The sequence below is a fragment of the Erpetoichthys calabaricus genome, chromosome 2 (genome assembly GCF_900747795.2).
Source record: "Erpetoichthys calabaricus chromosome 2, fErpCal1.3, whole genome shotgun sequence".
Taxonomy (NCBI): domain Eukaryota; kingdom Metazoa; phylum Chordata; class Cladistia; order Polypteriformes; family Polypteridae; genus Erpetoichthys; species Erpetoichthys calabaricus.
In genome coordinates this window covers 27,114,306-27,138,574 of record NC_041395.2, presented here as the reverse complement: position 1 = coordinate 27,138,574, position 24,269 = coordinate 27,114,306, and the positions used below count along the sequence as shown (strand labels likewise).

The 24,269-nt window shown below is 38.5% G+C and overlaps 1 protein-coding gene across 2 annotated transcripts in view; it reads right to left on the bottom strand.

The window, feature by feature from the left end:
- The window catches only part of LOC114645711 (potassium voltage-gated channel subfamily KQT member 1-like), a 773,371-nt gene extending 749,314 nt beyond the window's left edge, over positions 1-24,057 (bottom strand). For both annotated transcript variants that reach the window (XM_028793526.2, XM_028793527.2), the window contains exons 1-2: positions 23,669-24,057; positions 15,074-15,573 (exon numbers count right to left, since the gene is read on the bottom strand). In XM_028793526.2, coding sequence (XP_028649359.1) covers positions 15,074-15,462 — 389 coding nt within the window. In that variant the 5' untranslated portion in view covers positions 15,463-15,573; positions 23,669-24,057. The remainder of the gene's footprint in view (positions 1-15,073; positions 15,574-23,668) is intronic.
- Between the last annotated feature and the right edge of the window lie 212 nt (positions 24,058-24,269).

Here is a 24,269-nt window from a genome sequence, read left to right as displayed (position 1 = left end):
CTTCCTCATTTTTAAACGCTTATAAAGATATTATTGATCAGATCGTGCCAGGTTTTCAAAACATTTTGTACAGATCCTCTAAGAGAGAATTTGATTTTTTCCAATTTCAAATAGTATATAACATCAGCTATCCACTGTCTTAAAAGAGGTGAGTTAGACTTATCTTGCTCAACTGGAAGAATCCTATGTGCCAATAGTGTAGTAAAGGCAATTCATTCAAATGTTTAAAAGCATTGCTGCATTATGGCCTAACATTGTTAGACACTTTCGTGTTTTTTTTAATAAGTAAGCTTAACTGAAACATTCATTACTTAGAAAACATGAAAAATAAGATTTGATGAAGGAAAGAAAAAAATTTATTCAATAACCTATAACTCACTGTGTTATAAATATATGAAAATTTATAAATTATAAAATGACCAGCATCTGCACTCCTGACTTCATGTACTGAACCCCAAGTTAATATTCCATTTTAAAATTTCAATACTGTAAACACAATTTTGAAGCATTTCCAGGTAATTGCAACATGTTTATTTACCTTAGTATGACCCTCAAAATTACTGTATCTTTAAAAAATAGTGAGCCACGACTGCTCAAGACCAATCTGGTTCAGTAATACCTGCTAGGGATTCAATTTTTGATAAGATTTCACAATTAAAAATTCACTCCTCTTGGTCATTCAATAACCATTTATCATTAAGAAGTAACAGTTTATTTAAGAACTAAGAATAAAGAGAATATTTCCCAGAAAACAATTTTGCTTAAGTATTATTTATGAAAGATTTTATTTGAACTGTTAAGTAAAAATATGTCATCCTATTGAAATGCTGTTTATTAATGCTCTCATGAGTCTAGTGTGTGCATAGCCTGTTAACTATTAGGTAAACAACCAAGAACTTCCACTCAAATTGCACCAGTGTGGTAAGGTATGGTCAGGTGGGATCTCGTCATATTTAATGCGCAGTTTACTGCAGCTAGAAGTATATAAAACAAACATGCCACCAAGGCCTAGTTCAAAGGAGCAAATGAATTAGCAGCCATAATATTTTTTACATTGTCATGAACATACACAAAGACGTTATGCTTCTTGGCAAGGCTGTCAGCTTTATACTGTATACTGTATGCTGGAAAAATCTGAGTTTGTAGTACAGAGCATTTTCATCTGTCAGCCTTCTTCTATGTAGTAGAAAATTATTGTAGCACGTCTCTCAGTTATTAGGGCTGACCAAAAGTCCACTGTGAGTGCCAGCTCTGTAAAATGTTCTTTTATACTATGGTGTAACAGTACCTCTAAACTGAACGTGGTACCCTGACTCAAGATAAATGATTAGCTGTCAAAAGCCTTTCCAATCAATCATGTTGACAGAAAACGTTCTACATGTTTCTGCATACCATCTGTGGAAGTTTATCTAAATTCAGACTTTTTTTTTCTTGCTAGTGATGCTAATATGTAAGGTTGCTACAGCCTAAACAGGGAAGTGACATGCTTGCTAGTATGTGGTAATGCACTGTTAATGTGTTGTTTTGCTAATTCAACACAGTATAACATAGTGTACAGTCACCGTTTTGTTCAAAATGCTCCCAAACCAAGCTAAGGTATCTCATATGTTTCTGGAAGTAAACTGATCCAATGTGTTTCTTAAATACAGCCTTATTTGGATCAAAAGCTAGTTAATAGAAACGTGACTACTTGTTGACATTCCTAATTGCTTTGCCTCAATCTTACTAATTAAGGGATATTCTATCCTGTTTTCCAGATGAAATCATTGAAATCTTTCTCTAGATGTATTTGGTTTCAAGTCTGCATTAAAAGTGCCTGCGTAGTTCAAGACTATTAAATCCTGCATGTACCAGATCAGAGGTTTGCAAATAGCCTCCTTCCAATCCCCACCACCAGATATACAGGTCATGTGAATCCTGGCTGGAGCATTGCCTGCATGAAATTAGAACATTCTCCCATGTCTGTGAGGATTTTTCCTCAGGTACAATTTAAACTAATATGTGCGATTGCAGTAACTCTCAATTAGCCCAGTATGAGCAAGTGTGAATGTGTGTAGGAGTGGGTACTACAATGGTTTAAAACGACATCCAGGGTTCGTTTCTGTGTTGTATCTACTTCTGCAAGTACTGCCAGCAGCTTCCCATAAACCTGGACATGATAAGCCGGTAGAAAAATGGACCAATTGTGGTAAAGCACATTTAGGAGCCTGTGGCAGTGTGAATGTTTTCAGTTAAAACAGTGCACTTGGGCTCAAAGTGTAGGTGTATGTACACAAGGTAGTGTGGATGAATAGCTCCAGGGTGTTGATGAGGGAATTGGCTGAGCATGTACAACTATGCCCACATTTTTGCCTGGGTAGGATATACAGTACAAAAAATAAAAATGTAAGGATCGAAGGAAAAGCAGGGAAAAGAAAGAAAGTAAGATGAAGAAAGACAGCCCAGTGGTTAAAGGAAAGGAAAATAAGAGAGAAGTCAGGATGAGGCAAAGCCAGTGTGACAGAGAGCAAGAAAGCAGTCGGGTAGTGCCCCGGGTGGAGCTAGCAGACAGTGCTCATGCGGTAGGGCACTCCTGCTGAGCATCCAGCATTCTGAGTCATTCCCATGGAGTGACAAGTGGCAGCAGTGGGAGCAGGACTCACGGGACTACCCACTAAATGTCGAGAGACAGCAGCAGGGACACAAGCCAGTTAGACGGTTGACTGCGCTTGTCGAAAGGTGGCTCCTGCTGTACAGTATACCAAATGGGTTAGAGACCGGGCATGGTTTTGAATGGATAACCAGGGGCTCAGGATGGTTTTTATAAACAGATGTTTTAACCTGTGGATCTTAACCTAGTGCCTTGGATTATTTAGTTATTGTACTATTTATGAGATTTTAACACCGGCATGAACACTGCTTTTATTGTGGATTATTTACTAACATATTTATTTAAGAATGAAACTGTACTGCACTTTTGTTTTGAACACTGGACGTTGGGAAAATAAAGGCTCTACCCACTTTTGCACCACATCTTGTTATATGTGTGTGTGTGTTGTCATTGCCCAGCCTATCCTCATTTTCATGACTATGTCCAGGTTCAAGAGAATGAGAATGATGCCTGCTGTGGGCAACAAAAGCATCACACCAATGAGCATCTACATGCATGTATGTACAGTATGTACAAGTATATTGTATTTTGCTCACTATAAAATGAAGATCTGTTTGTATTTCAGTATTATTTTTTGTGTAATATCTGTTAAATTTTAACAATGCTGTACATGTGATTAGTGAATAGCGCACTGGATTTATATGAGGAAGTGCTTTTTATTAGAATAAATTAAACTGAAGTAAAATTGAGATATGCCCTTTAATAACCTATCTGGTGTGGTTCAAGTCTTACAACCTAATGCTGTTGGAATAAGTTCCAACCCTCTCCATCTCGGCATTGGCCTAAGTAGGCTTGAGAATATTATGTTAAGGTGTGAATCTGTTATAGTACTAACTTGAGAGGTGCTATAAATAAAAACACTTGTGCAATCTGAGTTGAACTTTAGGACAAATAATCAGACATGTATGTGCAGCCCAAAAGGAAAGCATGACGCAGGAGACACTGCAGCTAATAAGAGTCCTTGGCTTGTATTGCTTTGTTTGTTTTATTTACTTTTTCCACGTGCTTTGAAGTAAACCAGGTGCTATAGTAAAACTATTACAGATGCCGCAACAAAAGGAAAACTGTTTAAAGAAATAAATAAAGTCAAACAATGGTTGAACATGGTCCAGCTACATGTTCATCAAAAGACTCTTGTCAAGGTCAAAATTTACGTAAGATTCATTTATTTTAAGTCCAGACAGCAGTTTACCTCCACATCAACAAAATCAACATCATCAGGCTTAATGTTGCACTGCATTGACCACAGAGATTTCCTTTTGTACTAAAGTTATTAAAACCAGCATAAAAAGAAAGAACATGACCCCCCTGAAGTTCGGAAAGTAGCAGGTTTTCCTTAAGAGTTGAGTTCCAAGCAAACATCGATAAATGCACACGTGGTCTGGTAGGTTAGCCAGTTTTGGACCGAATCAAAACTCTACATTTTTCCACTTTTGATCTATCCTGCCACAATCTCTCCATCTTCACACTGCTCTTTGAGATGGCTAGACCAGTAAAACCAGTCTCTCCATGGTATAGTCTTCTCTGTGCAGTGAAGAACCCCCAGCTTTTGTTTTAAAATTTACCAGGGTTTCCTCAAAGGCTTTCGCCCTTATGATATTTGTATGTGACAAAGTACTCCGTATTGTGAAGCTCATTTTGGAATGTTAGTAATAACAATAATCATAATCAGTGATCAGATGACAAGTGCATGTTGTTAGACAGAACTCTAGGGAACTAAGTACACAAAATGAAGTCAAATAAAGACAACACTAATAATTCTTTTGTTTTTTTCAAAATAGTATTGTGCAATACAATAGCAAGACCAGTCGTTGTGTATTAACAACATTTATAAAAGCAACATGATAACATAGGACACCTTGATGCTGCTGGCTCACATGATTAGCAGTGCAGTTTGCTGTCATCAACTAAATGATTGCACCTACAAAAGCATCAAATGACCAGGAAACACACTGAACAAAATGGTAGCACAGTGACATCACAAAAACAAAACTTCAAAAATAAATAAATAAACAAAATGATGGCAATGTTTGCAATACTTAACTAAATCCTGATGTACACAAACCATAAAGCAAGGACTTTAAGAATATTGATGATAAACATACAAGAAAATAACTACACACAACAGATAAAATTAACAATATCGATTATTGTAATTCCCTAATGGCAGGTGCCCCTTCTAATCTTATATCACAGCTCCAGCTTATTCAAAACTCAGCTGCAAGAGTCCTTACTCGAACCAGCAGCAGCGAGCACATCACACCCATCCTGCGCCGTCTTCACTGGCAACCTGTGTCTTACAGAATCGAATATAAAATCCTACTAATAACCTACAAAGCCTTAAATAACCTCACGCCAAACTACATCAGTGACCTTGTCCATCACTATGTGCCTGCCCGCCCACTAAGGTCCCCTGATTCTAGCAATCTTGTTGTACCCCACACTAATCTACACTCCATGGGTGACAGGGCCTTCAGCTGTATAGCGCCCAGACTCTGGAATGACCTACCGAAATTAATCAGGTCAGCTGACTCCATGAATTCTTTTAAAAAACAACTCAAGACTCATCTGTTCAGGAAGGCTTTTAGCTCTACTTGACTTTATTACCCTTCTGTCAGTTTACCTCTCTGTCAAGATGCTCATGTAACCTGTGTGTGTGTGCTATGCCATCAATTATGTTGTCTGGTTTTTTTTTGTCCAGAATTCACTGTCTTAATCTTCTTTATTTATTTATCTGGTTTGTACAATGCTTTATACTGTATACACTGCCATTCTTTATTATATTCTGTAAGTGCCTTGAGCATGGGAAAGGCGCTATATAAATAAAATATACTATTATTATTATTATTAATTTCATTGTCTGTTGTTATCTATACAGCTGTTATTTGTCTATGGGACATAGACATGTAAGAATTTCATTGTACTATGCACACACATCAATAAATTTGAATTTAAATCCAAAGGAATATTGCTGTTGACTTTGTGCTTTCTTCTGCCATTGGTTGCAATGGTGGAAAAAACTACACCAGATGTAACCCTCATGTGGATTCATCTTATATCTGCTAAAGTATCAAAAGCACTTTGGGTACACTCACACCATGCCTGATGAATTTCTGATCCTACAGTACCAGAACACTTAAGTTGCACCCTATATTAGTCACAATCCTTTACACAGTTTCACAATGATCATGCTCCAGGACTTCTATTCCTTTTCAATCATTTTACATTGTTAGTTTTAATAATTTGTGAGTGATTACCAATCACCTATTCTCTAAACCTGCCAGGTGAACACATATAAAGTTGCAACTGCCTAGCCTAATTTAGAATATCAGCAAGCAGTGCAGAGGACTTGATTTAACTCCTACCACTAATGTACCACATGATTGTGACTAGGTTAACTGGACTTCGGATGAATTGTACATGAAGAATGTATGTAAACTATCATATTTATTGTGAGGTTAAAATGATCTTGAAAAAAGGAGTTAGTCAAATGTACAGAAATAACATAATAGGACATAACTTTACAAACCTGCTCAATTCATTTCCGAGATGTGTGCGTTAAGGTAATTGCAGATTCTAAATTGGCCTGTTATGAGCAGACCCAGAAATGGACTATGTCTTCTTGCACACAATGCTACCGACATGCAGTAGGCACTGGTTCCCTATGACCCTAAAGTTGATTAAGAGGGTTATGCAAAAATTATGTTACCACAATAAGGAAAAAAATAATAATAAGTGAACTGGATGTTGAGTGACAAAAGCTTTTGACCAAGTCACTAATTTAAGAGTCCAAGTGGCACCATTGACATTATCTTGCCTGGCCTCATAGTGGTCACAGCAGAGTGAAAGTCACCTCTTCAGCTCATGATACAGCAGTGTGTTGTATTGATATTAATGATACAAAATACTGCCAAAGCAAAATATGATAATTTATTGTGTGATGGTGTCACATGACTGGAAAGTAATACCAAGGAAAATGAAAATGTGCTTTGGCGGAAGTAGGATGTTTAAACATCTGATTGAAAATTAGAACTAAGGTATAACATGCCAAACTGACTGCACTTTGGTACACAACACATGCTGGTCATAAAATTAGAATATCATGACAAAGTTGATTTATTTCAGTAATTCCATTCAAAAAGTGAAACTTGTACATGAGATTCATTCATTACACACAGACTGATGCATTTCAAATGTTTATTTCTTTTAATGTTGATGATTATAACTGACAACTAATGAAAGTCCCAAATTCAGTATCTCGGAAAATTAGAATATCAATTAAGACCAATGTAAAAAAAGGATTTTTAGAAATGTTGGCCAACTGAAAGGTATGAACATGAAAAGCATGAGCATGTACAGCACTCAATATTTAGTTGGGGCTCCTTTGGCCTGGATTACGGCAGCAATGCGGCGTGGCATGGAGTCAATCAGTCTGTGGCACTGCTCAGGTGTTATGAGAGCCCATGTGGCTCTGATAGTGGCCTTCAGCTCTTCTGAATTGTTGGGTCTGGCGTATTGCATCTTCCTCTTCACAATACCCAATAGATTTTCTATGGGGTTAAGGTCAGGCGAGTTTGCTGGCCAATCAAGAGCAGGGATACCATGGTCCTTAAACCAGGTACTGGTAGCTTTGGCACTGTGTGCAGGTGCCAGGTCCTGCTGGAAAATGAAATCTGCATCTCCATAAAGTTCGTCAGCAGCAGGAAGCATGAAGTGCTCTAAAACTTCCTGGTAGACAGCTGCGTTGACCTTGGACCTCAGAAAACACAATGGACCAACACCAGCTGATGACATGGCACACCAAACCATCATTGACTGTGGAAACTTTACACTGGACCTCAAGCAACATGGATTCTGTGCCTCTCCTCTCTTCCTCCAAACTCTGGGACCTTGATTTCCAAAGGAAATGCAAAATTTACTTTCATCAGAGAACATAACTTTGGACCACTCAGCAGCAGTCCAGTCCTTTTTGTCTTTAGCCCAGGCGAGACGCTTCTGACGCTGTCTCTTGTTCAAGAGTGGCTTGACACAAGGAATGCGGCAGCTAAAACCCATGTCTTGCATACGTCTGTGCGTGGTGGTTCTTGAAGCACTGACTCCAGCTGCAGTCCACTCTTTGTGAATCTCCCCCAGATTTTTGAATGGGTTTTGTTTCACAATCCTCTCCAGGGTGCGGTTATCCCTTTTGCTTGTACACTTTTTTCTACCACATCATGTCCTTCCCTTTGCCTCTCTATTAATGTGCTTGGACACAGAGCTCTGTGAACTGCCAGCCTCTTTAGCAATGACCTTTTGTGTCTTGCCCTCCCTGTGCAAGGTGTCAATGGTCGTCTTTTGGACAACTGTCAAGTCAGCAGTCTTCCCCATTGATTGTGTAGCCTACAGAACTAGACTGAGAGACCATTTAAAGGCCTTTGCAGGTGTTTTGAGTTAATTAGCTGATTAGAGTGTGGCACCAGGTGTCTTCAATATTGAACCTTTTCACAATATTCTAATTTTCCGAGATACTGAATTTGGGACTTTCATTAGTTGTCAGTTATAATCATCAACATTAAAAGAAATAAACATTTGAAATACATCAGTCTGTGTGTAATGAATGAATCAAATATACTAGTTTCACTTTTTGAATGGAATTACTGAAATAAATCAACTTTGTCATGATATTCTAATTTTATGACCAGCACCCGTATATCATTGTACGTGAAAGTGGGATGGACTGCAGGTTAAGTGTTTCATACACAAATTTTTTTGCAGAAATGCACCACTGCATTCACAGGATTGTTTTCAAACTGAATTTTACAGTGAACCCCAAAGCACAAACTTATCATTGCTCTCATGGTATACTAAAATGCTACTAAGAGAAGCAAGCTGTAGTTACGGCAGCTTTTATTAACCAAGAAGGACAAAACAAGTGCTTGTGATATTGATATACTTTTCACTGGTACCAATTCAGAAATATGGGTAGATCAGAGCAAGGAGAGATTACAGAGCAGTGAATCTTGCATTGTTCTCAACAGAAGTCCTCTAGAATGGTGGAAAGAAAAAGCAGCCAAATTGTCATTGCTTTCTCTTCTGGTCAAATCATAGGCCTGTCCCTGTCTGTGCCCAGTAAGCAAGTGTTTTCAACTGCAGTAGTACTGTCACAGCAAAGATGTTGCAGCTTTATGCACTCCCTTTTGTGAAAGAAAAATGAGAACTGACACTCTCGTTTTCCAAAAAAAGGAAACATAAGTTCTTTACAGATGTGGCCAGGAAATACAAGCTATTGGATTAGAGAAAAGAAAAAAAAGAGAGCCACTGTTGAAACAATATTTAATGTTAACTCATAGAACAAAAGGATCATTTTAAATTTTATTGGTTTTGCACTATAGTATACAGTATATAGCTTTATAGGGTCCTTATTCTCATGTGTTCATAGTATAATGTAATTTTACTGCAGAGTAAATATTTTATGTTAATATTTAAAATTTTTATTTTATTATAAAATATTTTTATTTTAAAGAAAGGGCTTACAAAAAAACGTAGGTTACATCTTGTGTGTCTGAACACTGATTTTAAATCATTTTGCAGTCTTTTGATTTAAGAATGCACAATAATAAGAAACTAAAATCCAATAAATTACTTTTTTGAAAATGTATGGTTGGAAATACTGTGTCATGAAGTCTAAATTGCAATATGAATTGCATCTTAGGATAAGTGTATTGTCTAATGCCTAGTATGGAAGTTTAACAATTCCTTTGAACTGCATGATACTGTAGCACCATTATTTCAAGCACTCATTTATATATATTCAAACGAGGAAGTGGCTCTAGCAGTAGAAGCAAACCATGGATGTGGTACCAATTCACTATGGGTGTCAGGACTGAGGAAATAAAATACTGATTCCTGTGCTATTTTTATGTGTGTTTACTTTTTAGTTCTTGTAGATGGAATACAAATCATCAACATTTTATAAAGTTGGATAGTAAGACAAGGTGTGTGACACCATGAAGGCCATTTATTTAAGGTCAAACTGCTTAATTACACAAATCTGAACTTTATCAAAATGCCCCCTTTATTATAAACAAATAATTTTGTGATTGAATAATTCAGTGCAAAAAATTATCTCCCGATTCTTTGATTTTTAGCAACTTTGGTTTGCTGAGCTCTGTCCTTTAGTTTATTAGCCACTGCAATTGTCGGCTTACTCTGTGTTAGCAGCCCTTAAAAAATCTCAGCCACTTTGTGCTGTCCTTTGCATTTTTTAGCTTGACTTTATGATGCGCACAGCCTTAAGAGTAAAGAAGATGACTTAATTGCAGCATTCAGACAAGTCACAGACTAGTGCATTCAAACCCCACAGACATGAAGAGTGTTTTTAGAAACAAGGGGGTGGCTTCTGGTGAAAGGGCTCTATTAGCCAAGCGACATCAAGGCATGTAAAACTAAACAAGGCAAAGAACAATAATTACTGAACACTGACTTTGGATAGGGATTTTATAGCAGGAGGCTTCACACATAAATGCTAAATGCCTTTATCTCATAGTTCTCCTTGTTTGCACAAAGGGGAATTTGGACTGCCTTTCAGCACAGGATATAACAGAACTAAGACACAAAAAAAATAGTAAGTGGTCCATCTCACTCAAAGCATATACTTAAAGTAGTTTGCCATGTACTTGTGACAAACAAACCTTTTCCTGGACTTAAACCCACAACCTTCAAATTATAGACCTCCAACAGAGTGGAAAAACAAATGGCTAAGCTTGCTGATACTTTAGTCTTTGAGGATATTATCTTTCTTCTGTGATACCCCTAAGCCTGTCTTCCCTCACCTGGAATGTGTTAAACTTTCTCTCAAAATGTAGACAAAGAGCACCACACTTTTAAGCAACATCAGTATGTGCTTATCATCAAAGGAAAACAACAGTTTTCAAATCTTCTTATATAATACGTTACCGTTGCTGTCCGTTTGTCTGTCCCGGATTTTAAATCACCTGTAGCTCACAAACCGTTTGACCTATTGACCTGTGTGGCAGACCCATCCGGGACGCCTGAAAGGAGGTCTATACGTCCCCCGGGCGGGGGGAGTGTCTGTCTGAAGGTGTTCGGACCGGTTCTCACACCTGAAATTTTGTACACATATACTATGTATTGTCTACTATCCACTTTGGGGTGGTGATTGACCTCCAAGGTTATTCCTCTTTTTACTTTTATTTTATTTTATTGTAGAATCAACTCTCGGCAGCAGCCAGCCATGCGGCACATGCGTACGGACGCCGTTCTCATTCCCTACCACCTTTGCCATCACTTTCCCTACTTCTTCATAAATCATTCTTGAGGGAGATTGAAGACTTAAGTGCCAACTTAAGTGAAAAATTAAAAAAAACATACTAAGTAATTGCAACACAAACACTGACTTAATGACTTTTCACGCAAAAAGATGCCGACGGAAGAAGAGAAGAAGCTGGCCGCTAGGGAGAGAAGAAGATCTGCTCAGAAAGCAGCAAGCGCATCAATCTCTGAGCAAACGAATGATAAATGTACAGAGAAAGAAAGAGGATACAAATTTAGGAATGCTCAAGTCAAGTGTATTCACTGCACATTATTGTGCAGTGTTCTGTTACTGGTGTAATATATTTTGAAACTCACATTTAACAAAAGGTAGTCAACACAATTCAAGTAACAAAGTAAAAATGAAGGTAGAATTTTTCTAAATTTTTCTTTTTTTACAATTCTCCCTGAATGCACCATAAGGGATCTTTTGCTGACTGAGAATGCAGCAGTCCATCTAGACAAACTCCCTTCATAATACCAGAAGAACCAACTTTAATGTCTTCTATAAACTCTGGAACAGGATTTTGAGAAACTAGAACTTCTGTCTCAAAGTACCACTAATATTTCATACTGACCCGTCAACATTCTAAAGCTGTCCACAGATGCATACCTAATATGAGACCAATAACAGCTACTCTTTCCTTCTCGTCAATCCTGGTCAAGTTCATCTTCAGTAATCAAAATGGACTTGACATTCATTTCTTTGTGCCTTATTAACCCGTGAGGTGCGACCTCCTGACACCATTAAAGCTGGTTGCACATTACATGACTTCCAAGACAGAACAGATGTCAAACTTGACAAGTTGCTGATCTCATTACCTGAGAATGTTAGATTACATGACCAGCCATTGCACGACAAATTTCACAACTCTGTGATAAACGTTCAGCACTATCTCACATTTCTAAATTATCGCAAGTTTGTTCTTTTTCTGACAACCTTTTTTTTTGTTTTATTTTTCCATTCTGTACGTAAATCTTTGGGCGGAGTGGTGGCTCTGAGGCTAAGGAGCTGCGCTGGTATCCCGAAGGTTGCCGGTTCGAATCCCCGTCACTGCCAAAAAGGCCACTGCTCTGCTGGGCCCTTGAGCAAGGCCCTTAACCTGTAATTGCTCCAGGGGCACTGTACAATGGCTGACCTGCGCTCTGACCCCAAGGGGTATGCGAAAATTACCAAATTCCTAATACAAGAAATTGTATAAGGCGAAATAAAGAACAAAAAAAAACAAAAAAAATCTCAAAACAGACAGATTAGCCTCTCTTCTGTTTATGAGGTCCAAAACACCATCGTTCCTTATTCCTTGTAGCTCCATAAAATGCATTATACTTCCAGATGAGCGATCACTGGTGCTTGCAAAGATTGCCCCTACGACAGAAGACAAAAATATCTATCTATCTATCTAAAATTCAAACCAGTTCGAGTTTGCCGGGGAAAGTTGCTGGGTATGTCAGACTACGCAACTGGTAGTCACAGGAGTATGCTACAACAGTCTCTGACAAGCTAAGATTAATGTACATGAAGTCTACAACTGAAAATCACTGGAAAAATTATGAGATATTGCACCATGGTCCTAAACCATGCACATTTCATGCCACATCTGTAACGTTTGATCCCTTGACTGAACTTACTTAATGTATTAGTGGGTTATATGATGCTTTTGGATTCAGTGCAGAAACAAAACCTAGATAGGACACCAATTTGTTAGAATAAAAACTAGTACAAAGTCCCAAAATTATCCATATGCTTTCTGACCAGTGTAATGGAAACTTTAGGATTTAATTTATTCTAAAACACAGTGTTTCTATTCTATTCCAAGGATAGTACATTACAGATATTACAAATACAGTATATAAAAAATGCAAATTTTCTTGAAAAAATACCCTAAAAATAAAAAAACTGAACACAAAAAAAACTTTGATTTGTGCATTATAAAAATATTCTCACACACACTCACTTTCTAATTACAGTAGAATCTCGCTTATCCGACATAAACGGGCCGGCAGAACATTGGATAAGCGAAAATGTCGGATAATGGGAGGTGTTAAGAAAAAGCCTATTAAATGTCAAACTATGTTATAATTTTACACATTATGAACCTAATACGTAATGTTTTCGGTTCACGAACGTCTCTGAACACGTACATATCGGGTTATGACCAAAAAGTTCGCCAAACTTTTGCATCTGTTCACACACTCGGTATACGAACAAGCCAGTTTCCCTTTCGGTTTGTGCGCACCGATGATTTCCGCACATGTTCAGTCTCTCCCTGTGCATTCCCTGTGCAGCAAGAGAGAGAGACAGCGGGAGAGAGAGACACAGACAGACATACGCACGTGCGAGAAAGAGACACACGCGCACACACACGCGCGAGAGAGACACATGCGCACACACACGTGCGAAAGAGAGAGACACACATGCGCGAGAGTAAGAGAGATACACGCATCACGCGCAAGGGTAAGAGAGACACACGACACACGCACGTGAGAGAAAGAGAAACATGCACACACATCCGAGAGAGACACAGGCACACACACGTGCGAGCGAGAGAGACACAGGCGCGCGCACACACGCAAGCGGGAGAGACACAGGCGGGCGCACACACGCAAGCGGGAGAGACACAGGCGGGCGCACACACGCGAGCGAGAGAGACACAGACATGCGCGCACACACGCGAGCGAGAGAGACAAACATGCGCACACACGCACGAGAGGGCAGGCCACATAATCCACTGTAATCATGTTTTACAACAAAACAACAGAAAAATTTAACTGAAAAAATTAACTTGGCAACAAAAAATAGACTACGCTCATGCTCACAACTTGCAGTTCTTGTTGCCGATTGATGCGTTTGTTTGGTTTTTTTTTTTTGCGGTGGGACGTCGGATAATACAGAATGTTGGATAAGTGAAAGTCGAATAAGCGAAACTCTACTGTATATATTATTACAAATAGTTTGGAACTGGAACAACTCATACATCTCTTGGGGATCTAGGAGGAAAAATGCAAGTTCACTGAGGAAAATCCACATGGATAAAAAACACAGACACCACACAAATAATGACAGCTGGGAAAAACCTGCAGCCTCTGTGTCCATGCAAGACAAGTACTGGGCACAGATGAAGGAAAGGCACCAGGGGCTAAATACTACTGCAACAGCAAAAGAAATCTTCAAATATATTTGACATATCTAAAAATGGACAGAAAGGTATTTGGAGATATCTGGAAATGTATATGAAACACTTAGAATAATGGTTAAGGCTTTGGACTTCAGACCCAAAAAACAGAAATCAACCACAGATGAAATACTTGTGCAAGCTCACACGAACCATTAACTTAAACTTGTTTCTCAGCCCCGTTCAATTAGCACTCCATAAATAACAGAGTTTGTACAAAGCAGAATCAATCTAAAAGTATTAATAAAAAGTTCATATGAACACAATGAGAACATGCAAACCTCCCAACTGACAATCTAAAGGAGGTCCAAGGGCAACTCCCAATGCAGCATTATGCCACCATGCACTTAAACTATACTTGAACTTGCTATATGCTGTACTTTTTAAAGGCACCTGTAATATGAACCAGGCAAGCATTCACACTGCTTCCTTTTACATCATAAAAGTTAAAAATAAAAGCAAAACACGGCTGCCAAAGTAGGCTCTTTATGTTTTTATAGGACTGCCACTAAAAAAAGTAAATGCTAAAAACAGAATGAGAAATAAATCCATAATCAATGATGTATCCATTAGCATCACCACACACAGTAAAAATGTTTTCCACACAAATTTTTTTACACAATATTTTAATCTTCCTCTAAATCTTTCTTCCCCTTTTGTAGGGTGTATCTCCCAATGTTCTAAAAATCTGCATTTAATTAAGCTAAATTACACCACACAGCAGACAGATTACTTCCTGAACACTGACAAAAACACATTTTTTTTAAACCTAATTGGGGAAAGCTTTGGCCAAGAGTATATATCATTAACATATTGCCCAAAGATCCACTACAAGTGAGCCAGCAATAACCAATGACAGCAGATAAGGTGTGAAGAATAAAATAACCACTGAGAAACTTAAATTCATCATCTAAGGCATACAAGGAGCTGTTTTACTTACACAGTGAAGTGGTAAATGAAACATTTCCAGCCTGTTGGCCTCTCCAGAAAGTTGTACACACGTCCTTGGATGTTGCTCCTAGTGAACATGGGTCGCTTGCCACTATAGATGGAAACCCTGGGGTCCAGGTTGAGTCCTGGGTGATGTGGCACTGGGTGTGAAACAACAGTATCCACGGTGACGTCTTCCTCTAGATGGATTGCAGGGCCTGTTTGCCCATCTTGGGGCCGAGCCTCATTGCCTCCACCACCGCCACCCGCGATCGGTTCATACTGCTTGGTTACTGCATTATCTGCCATCTCCAACATGGAATGCCGCCTGCTCGGAGGAGTCTTTTTAGATCTGAACCAGTTCCATCGGCTTTTTTTCTCTGAATTAGGGGATGACATGTCCAAGTTGCAGTGTGTGTAGGGAAATGGAAAGAGAGAAACAATAATAGCGGATTTCCAGTGACAGACGGACCAACCACTGCGTTGGGATTTCCCCAAAACTGTATTCACCTGTGCAAGAGAAAAAGAAACACATGAGTTGCTTCTATAGCGTGATACTTCAAACCTTGGCATAAAGCTTCCATACTTTTACAAATCTTGTTTTCCAAGCAATTTCATTCAATCATTCATTTTTCAAAACAAGCTTCATCCTAACTAAGAAAGCAAGGAAGCTGGAGCTCATCCCAGCAAGCACAAGGCAGAGGCAATTCCTGAAAAGGAGGCCAGTTCAACATAGGTCCCAGCAAATTTTTTCTTTTTAATTTTTTTCTAATAACCGTGGACGTAACAAATTATTATAGGAAATTTTACATAAAAGAGGAGACCATTCACCCACTTTAACCTGCCTGATTAGCTACATGACAAAATGCCCTAATCTCTTCCTTTATTTACTTTTTTTTAGGTGTTTAAGGTTTCTGTTTTATCTACCACCAACAATTAATTTTTGTACCAACTTTCAAAACAGCACACAGTCACTCATTTTTCTTTAAATCAGATCAATTCAGGAACATCAGTTAACCCAAAATGTAAATCTTTGGCAAGTGCTTAAAAAAAGGATTTACTCCATGTGCTACATTGAATCATTTTCTGATTGAGATATATGCACAAAATGTATATGCTGGACCATGTTAACCTGGTAAGGGACACAAACCAAATAAATGACCGACTTGATCTTATAAATTAACTCTGAATGTTAAAGGTAATCCACTGTTTCTGAAAAACAGTTTATTTATCCCTTTGATGGGCTGGCAGACCATCCAAGGAAGTTTCCAGCCCTGTACAAGTTTACTAATCCAAGTAAATGTATCTTGAATAATTCTTACTACTAATCCCTTTGCTTATATGTAAATAGATATACATTATTAACATATTTCAAGCTCTAGTTGGCCAAAGATTCAAAAATTTGTTTCAGCAGGTCCAGAAAAAAAGGATGAAAGAATGGAGAGAAAAATTAATGAACACAAAAAAAGGGAGTAGAGAAACTACAGAAGAAATATCCATCCATTTGTTAAACAAACAAACTATGATGTACATCCTAATGCTAACATATGCAAGGTCTGAACCAACCCCAAATGGGCACAACTTCAAACAAACCACCTACATGATCAACTCTATGCTGAGCCATGCAAAGAGCTCTGAAACACTAGTCTGATAGGTACCACCCACCGACATTTAAAATGGACACAAACACATATACAGTATATACAGAGAGTGAAATATAATATATCTCTCTCTATTATAAAAACAAATTCTGGGAGGGAGAGTAGGGAAACGATACGTGATCTTCTCGGAAGACAATCTGACATCCCATGAGTCACTTTAACATCACGCGAGACAACATTTAAAACAAGTTCACGGACATCTAACCAAGCAGTTGTTGGAATGCTTTTGGCAGACAGACATCATGTGCTCCCAGCTCTTAAAACAACAACAAGCAGAACACGCAGCTTGCCAGCAGCAGGAAACCAGCAGATGATCCGACCAAGTCTCCTTAGTGTGCGTTCAGTCTAATATATGATAAAACACTAAGGTTTGTGTATCCAGGCCCTCTATGCAATCTGATTGATCAGCTTCACGTTGGTGACGCAACAAAAGAGAAATTGCGAGAGTGAGATGCTCGAGAAGGAGTAAAGGTATATGATGCATGTTGAGAGAGTAAAATGCAAAGAGGCAAATATAAAACCAGACATAAGGTGAGAAAAGTGTCTCAAAAATAATGACAGGGTCTGAGAAGCAGGCCTTATGGAAATACGCACGGAGCAGTGGTCAAGAGAGTTTCAGACACATGCGAAAACAGAGTAAAGGTGCTGAAGGTACATATAAGGCAAGATAGCAAATAACTTTTTAATTATTCTATTACCGATCTTCAGCATGTACCATGACTGGTGTGTGTGTATAATAGCCAACGTCTGTCTGTTTGCCTGTCTGTCTGCTTTCCATGAGAGAACTACTTAACGGATTTAGATCGGGTTTCTTTCTATAATTTGCTTCAACATTCTGGTTGATTTTGCAACTTCTCTCATTGCGCTATCATAGTTTGGTTGCGGCACCAATTTATTTGCGCCAATCTGAGAGACAGGCTGCAGGTTGAGGGGAGGGGGATAGGGACCTCATGAGTAGGGACCCGGACAAAGCCATCCTCACTCACGCACCAGCCTCCATTCGAGTCACTCTACCCCTCTCCACATGTTGTAGCGTACATTGCCTCCGCTTAGCTAGCATTACCTGTTTGTTCCAGCAAACATTATCATCTAGAGATTGTTAAAGAGTAACATTTGACATTTTTGATAGACAGAGATCTCGGATACATGTGTTTTAGAGGATAGCTGTTCATTGGCAGAAATATCACAGCCACATGTTCTTCTCCACACACGGAGGACGCTCTCCTGTCACAGATGAACACGATCAGATACAGTACCAATGTTTGACATTGGAGTGTTACTTACCTTCCACTTGGCTAGAGATACCCTGCTGACTTTTTACATTTTTGGCAAAGAGATCACAGCTACATTCGTGCCCCGATAGCAAAACCAAAAATATTGCATATCAAGAGGCCCTCGGATACAAAAGCTAGCAGTATAGCTTCTCAATACAAATTATTACTTTTTTTTTTATATCTGCTGAAAAAAGGTTCATAAATGTATGATGTGAACAAAATAGATGGACTTATCACTGAACCATTAAGCCCTTTTTAGTAAATGGGCATTTCACTATGCATATACTGTATATTATCAGATGCATTGGAAAGGTTGATCTCTTAAGGGAAAGATATTGAGGTACGCTGACCTCTGCTCCTTCTCTTTTGGTCCTTCCAGTATAAAACAATGAAGCACGGAAAGCAGTCATTATTTTGTGGACCGGAAGCCCAGAGTGAACAACTGGAATGTCTCACTCATACTATTAAATCTTTCCGGCCTCCAGCCAGTTAAGGCTAACAGACATGGAACACAGCTGATATCCCAATCCTCTTCAGTTTCACTAAAAAATTTTTTGCTCTCCATCTTAGTACATTTTTTATATATTTTCATGCACACAATCATTAGGAGTATCTCATGGGTGTGGGTTGAACTTAAAACAAAAGGAAAGTTTTTGATGTGACACTGCCACGAATGCAGGAATAGAAAGAAATTTGCAGAAGACAATGGACGTCAGTTCTGGTCTGAACATCGCCAGCTCCACACATTCTGCTTCCTCATCTCTTTAACAGCTTACACACCAAGAAGTTCTTGTTCACTTCAGACCTGACATCCAATCAAGATGAATGCATTCCCTCAGGAAATTAGCAGCAGCACTTACATACATATACTGTATACATACACATATATATCATAAATGTATACCCGTGGAAGTGTGTAGGTCTGTCTGTCCGGCCCGGAAGAGTGAGGCTACAGCATGAAGCTCAAAGAGCTGGAAAGGCAGCCCCAAGTTAACGAGTTGGAAGAAGAAAAAAAGTACAAGGCTACAGCATGAAGCTGAAAGAAAGCGACTCTGTCGCCAAAGTGAAACCGCCAAGGAAAGACAAATGAGAGAGAAACTCGCTTAGCCGCTGATAGACAAGGGGGCAAGCACATCCACAAAACGAAACCTCAAGATTGTGCATTTCAATTTTTTTCTAACCACTCCAATAGTTATAAACACATATATATATACACACACATATACATATATATATATATATATATATACACACATACATACATATAAAAACTGTATACACATATACATATGTACATACACATACATACACACACACACACACAAATATATATTTACATACACAGAGATAAACATATTATATATCTGTAACTTTCTATCTATATAACACACCCAAGCTTTCAAAAATTCCTCTCACTCATTTACTTAACCCAATACCATTTCAGGGATTTAGACTGAGGCTGCCCCTTTTATCCAATCAAAATGTTTCTAGCAAACATATTTCATAATATGATTACCTTCTCATAGAGGAGGATAAATATAAACAGAAATTTTCACATTGTATATACTTCCATTAATATAATTTATAATTCTTAAATGTTTGCAGGCATTTACAATATAAAGCAGTTTACAATTTTAAAAATGTTGTAATTCTATTTTCCAGCATGGAACTGTCAATTATTTTTCCATCTGCAGAAACATGCCAATACAGACCTTCTTTTAACTTGTTAAATATAGAACTGATTTTAGCACAGATATTTATTCACACTTGATCAACACATATTGATTACTATTTAAAAAAAGAAAAAAATATCTATTCCATTATTTTAACTTTAATTACACCATACAGGGTACTTGGCAGTCAGAAACTGTACTGTCAGGAGCTATTTCTGGATCAGGTGCATTGCTTACGAAATGGAAAACCATCCATTCACTTTGTGATCTTAATTTTTCCAGAACAGTGTTGTGGACAGCCATAACCAAAAAACAGCATCAGGTCAAAAGAATAAATGAACACTGAAATGGATTGTCTGTTTGTCACAAGGCTATACATAAAATCAAACATAAGATAACTTTCTCAAACTAACTTAATCCAAGTTTGTGACTTTGTGAGGAGTCAGTAGTGCTCTGTCTCAAAGCAGGAACCAACCCTGGAAAATATGCCAGTCAATCACTATAATTATAAATAACAAATCTTTTCCAATGGAGGATTTCAGCAAACTAGAGAGTATACCCTATTGCCAATCGATGGAAGGTCTGAACCAACCCCAAATAGGTAAAACTTCAAACAAGCCACCATTCACTGGGATAATATAACATCACCAATTCACATCACCTGGGAAGGTATAGGAAAAAAAGAAAATTCTGTTGGACTTGGTTGGAACATACAAAATCTGCACAGGCAGTGATGACGTCACAAAATGTACTGAGGTCCCTGGGGAAACATGATTATAGAATAAACATTATATAGAGTACTAGCAGTATTATAACAGTCGACTAAGGTCTTGCTCACAATGATCTTATATTATATTATGTGAGTTGAGGAAAAAAATGGATGAATGAAGAGGTGGAGGAATGAAGCTAGTTCTTGCCACATCTGAAAGCATCAGGTATGCACAATTTAAAAATATTTTATATTTTATTGATATTTTACCATTAGCTTTACAGCTACACATTGAAAAGAAAACTTATCAATGTTTTCCACACAACATTCTGTATATCTGTAATGAAAAAGGATCCACGTCTGTTACCTAATACGTTTTCATTTGAATTCACTAATTACAGTTATTAAGCTTCTTTCAGTTTTCAAACCTGATACTGTACTTTGTTATTAACACATTGCACTGTACATCAGGTACTTGCTGTTATGAATGTTGCATTTATAAAAATTCTCAGTGGGACAGATTTAATGTCATGTTCATGAGATAGTTCTGGAGTTATGCTCATTTCTATATGATTTTTTAAATGGGTGTATGATCTACTTTAACTGCTGGTAACCCAAGAAGTGAAGTAGGCAAATTAAAGATTTTTGCGGTTCAAATATCAACTGAATGAACGAATGCCATCTTGTTAGGTTAGTGCTGTAAAAGGGTGGTAGCAAGAAACAAGCTCAGGCAGGCCGCCAGTCCACTGCTGGGCACAGTTACGTGGGACAATTCAGTGTTACAACTCACCTGGTACATTATATGTAGAAAGACTGAGTGAGTGATTTTCTTCTTCTACTACTACTAAAGCTTTTCCCACTTTCACATGGGATTGCTATATTTGAACAGCCTCCTCCATTCTCATTTGTTGTACACTTCCTCTCCTCTTCCTCTTCTTCTCCCTTAGATACCCTTAAACACAGTCCATCCACTTTCTCTTGGGTCGTCTTCTCCTCAGTCTAGGCACCTCCATTTTCATGGTTCTTCTTCCCACATTGTTTACCTCTCTTCTCATGATATGCTCAAACCACTTTAACCTTCTTTCTTGTATTTTCTTAGAGATCTCCCCATTTTAATTGCACCTCTGATTCTGTCATTCCTGACTTTAATCAAGGTTTGTTATTCCTCACATCTATCTCAACATCCTCATTTTTGTAGCACATTTTTAATCGTCCAGGTTTCTGATCCATACAACAATATTGGTCTGACCACTATTTTATATGCTTTACCTTTCAGTCTTGCAGATTTTTCAGTCAAATAGCACTCCCAATACCCATTTCCAATTTGTCCAACCATTCTACACTTTATTTCTAGTTCTCCATCCTCTATTATCATTGATCCAAGCTATCTGAACTTTTGCACTCTTTTAAAAACTTTTCTCCCAGGAGGTTAACTTCTCCATAAGGTTCTTGTCCCTTAAACTTTTCAATATGCTGTCTTTTTCTTACTAATCGTAAGGCTCCACAGCTCTTCTCTACTACTTGGTTTCCTTTCCAAAACATTCCTAGTGGTTCCACATTGTGCAATGTCATCTGCAAATAGTAGGCACCATGGAAAGAGTGAGTGAGTAAAATAATGTAATTCTAAATTGGGTTTGGTTACTTGTGCTCTTGTAGTAAACTTAAAACAAAAAGTTAAGAAATAAAGTTTGGATGTGATTATTACATTTACCTCACTTTTTTATTGTTTATTGTGATAATGTCTGATGTCCTCTGACTATATCCTTGTCAGCTACAAAAGGCGCTATATGACATAAACCCTTGAATATGCTGGTTTGGTTACTTGTGCTCTTGTAGTAAACTTAAAACAAAAAGTTATGAAATAAAGTTTGGATGTGATTATTAAATTTACCTCATTTTTTTATTGTTTATTGTGATAACGTCTGATGTCCTCTGACCGTATCTTTTTTGTCAGCTACAAAAGGCGCTATATGACATAAACCCTTGAATATGCTGGTTTGGTTACTTGTGCTCTTGTAGTAAACTTAAAACAAAAAGTTCTGAAATAAAGTTTGGATGTGATTATTACATTTACCTCACTTTTTTATTGTTTATTGTGATAATGTCTGATGTCCTCTGACCGTATCCGCTTTGTCAGCTACAAAAGGCGCTATATGACATAAACCCTTGAATATGCTGGTTAGGTTACTTGTGCTCTTGTAGTAAACTTAAAACAAAAAGTTCTGAAATAAAGTTTGGATGTGATTATTACATTTACCTCACTTTTTTGTTTATTGTGATAACGTCTGATGTCCTCTGACCGCATCCTTTTTGTCAGCTACAAAAGGCGCTATATGACATAAACCCTTGAATATGCTGGTTTGGTTACTTGTGCTCTTGTAGTAAACTTAAAACAAAAAGTTCTGAAATAAAGTTTGGATGTGATTATTACATTTACCTCACTTTTTTGTTTATTGTGATAACGTCTGATGTCCTCTGACCGCATCCTTTTTGTCAGCTACAAAAGGCGCTATATGACATAAACCCTTGAATATGCTGGTTTGGTTACTTGTGCTCTTGTAGTAAACTTAAAATAGAAAGTTATGAAATAAAGTTTGGATGTGATTATTAAATTTACCTCACTTTTTTATTGCGTATTGTGATAACGTCTGATGTCCTCTGACCGTATCCTTTTTGTCAGCTACAAAAGGCGCTATATGACATAAACCCTTGAATATGCTGTAGGTGGCTCAGTCTAGTTCGGCCTCGTGTGACTCAAATCCTCATTCAGTTAGAGGAGTCGGACTCGTGAAACGGGAGCAGAGATAGGAAGATGTGTTAAATCCCCAGCGTATCTCGACAGTAGTGGATATTGATCATCGGTGCTAATCCTAAATTAACCTTTTCCAAGTTATTTTCCATCTGTACCTTGGGTGATTACGGAAGGACATTGTCACGCATGGCAAGCACGCAAATCCCAGCGGTGCCAGGCTTTTACCACTTAAATGTTGATGGAGCGGCACTAGGACCCTGCCCGGCCAATTCACTCCATTAACCAAAGAAATGCCACTCACAGAAATGCACTTACGAGTTCTTTTTCTCCAATTCTATGAAACACGTACTGCAGCAATAATTTTCAAAGAAGCACAACAGCAACTTAACGAGTGCAAAGAAAGTAGGCTGCGGAGACTAAGAAAAGTGCGCCGGTGTTGCCCTCTCCTCACTTCTGTCTGTCTGCCTGCCTGGAGCACGCGAGGCTGGAGAGGGAAAAACAGCTCACAGTTGTAAAACTCAAACAAGCTGACTTACCTAGGCTGCCGTGCAGTTGGCGTACCGCTGCCTCCTTTAGTCCAGGTCGCTTTGCGGAGGAGAAATGGATAAAGCGTTTACGGAGGAGTCACGCTGAGCGTGCGGGGCACCGCGCGCGGAATGAAGCGAGTGCTGCACTAAGCCGAGCCGAGTGTGTTTTGACTGCCGCGAGGCTGCGTTTCCTCTCACAAAAGCCATTGGTCACAGAGGAAAAGGCAGGGAGGGCGTGACAAGCGGCAATTTTCTAAGAGGAGCTCCTTCAATTACAACGGAGGCGAATGCACAGCGGATCGGAGACACGGGATATGAGCGATTTCCCGGGAATGTCGTACATTATTCACCCAGTGCGTTTCAAATATTATCCGGTCAACGCTTCAAGGACACCAAAGTGCTTCTTTCAACAAGTCGTGTCTTTCTCATGTCACCGCACGGGGACAAATTTCGGACCAGTTCAAGAGTCGCCTAGGCAGGACCCTACAGACATACTGATATTGAGCCAGTGTGGACAAATATATTGTCCGTATGTTGGCAGCCAACTACGGCTCAATTGGGACTTGCACATCGGGGGAACATTAGTCCCAAAACACTGTCCCAGTGTGGG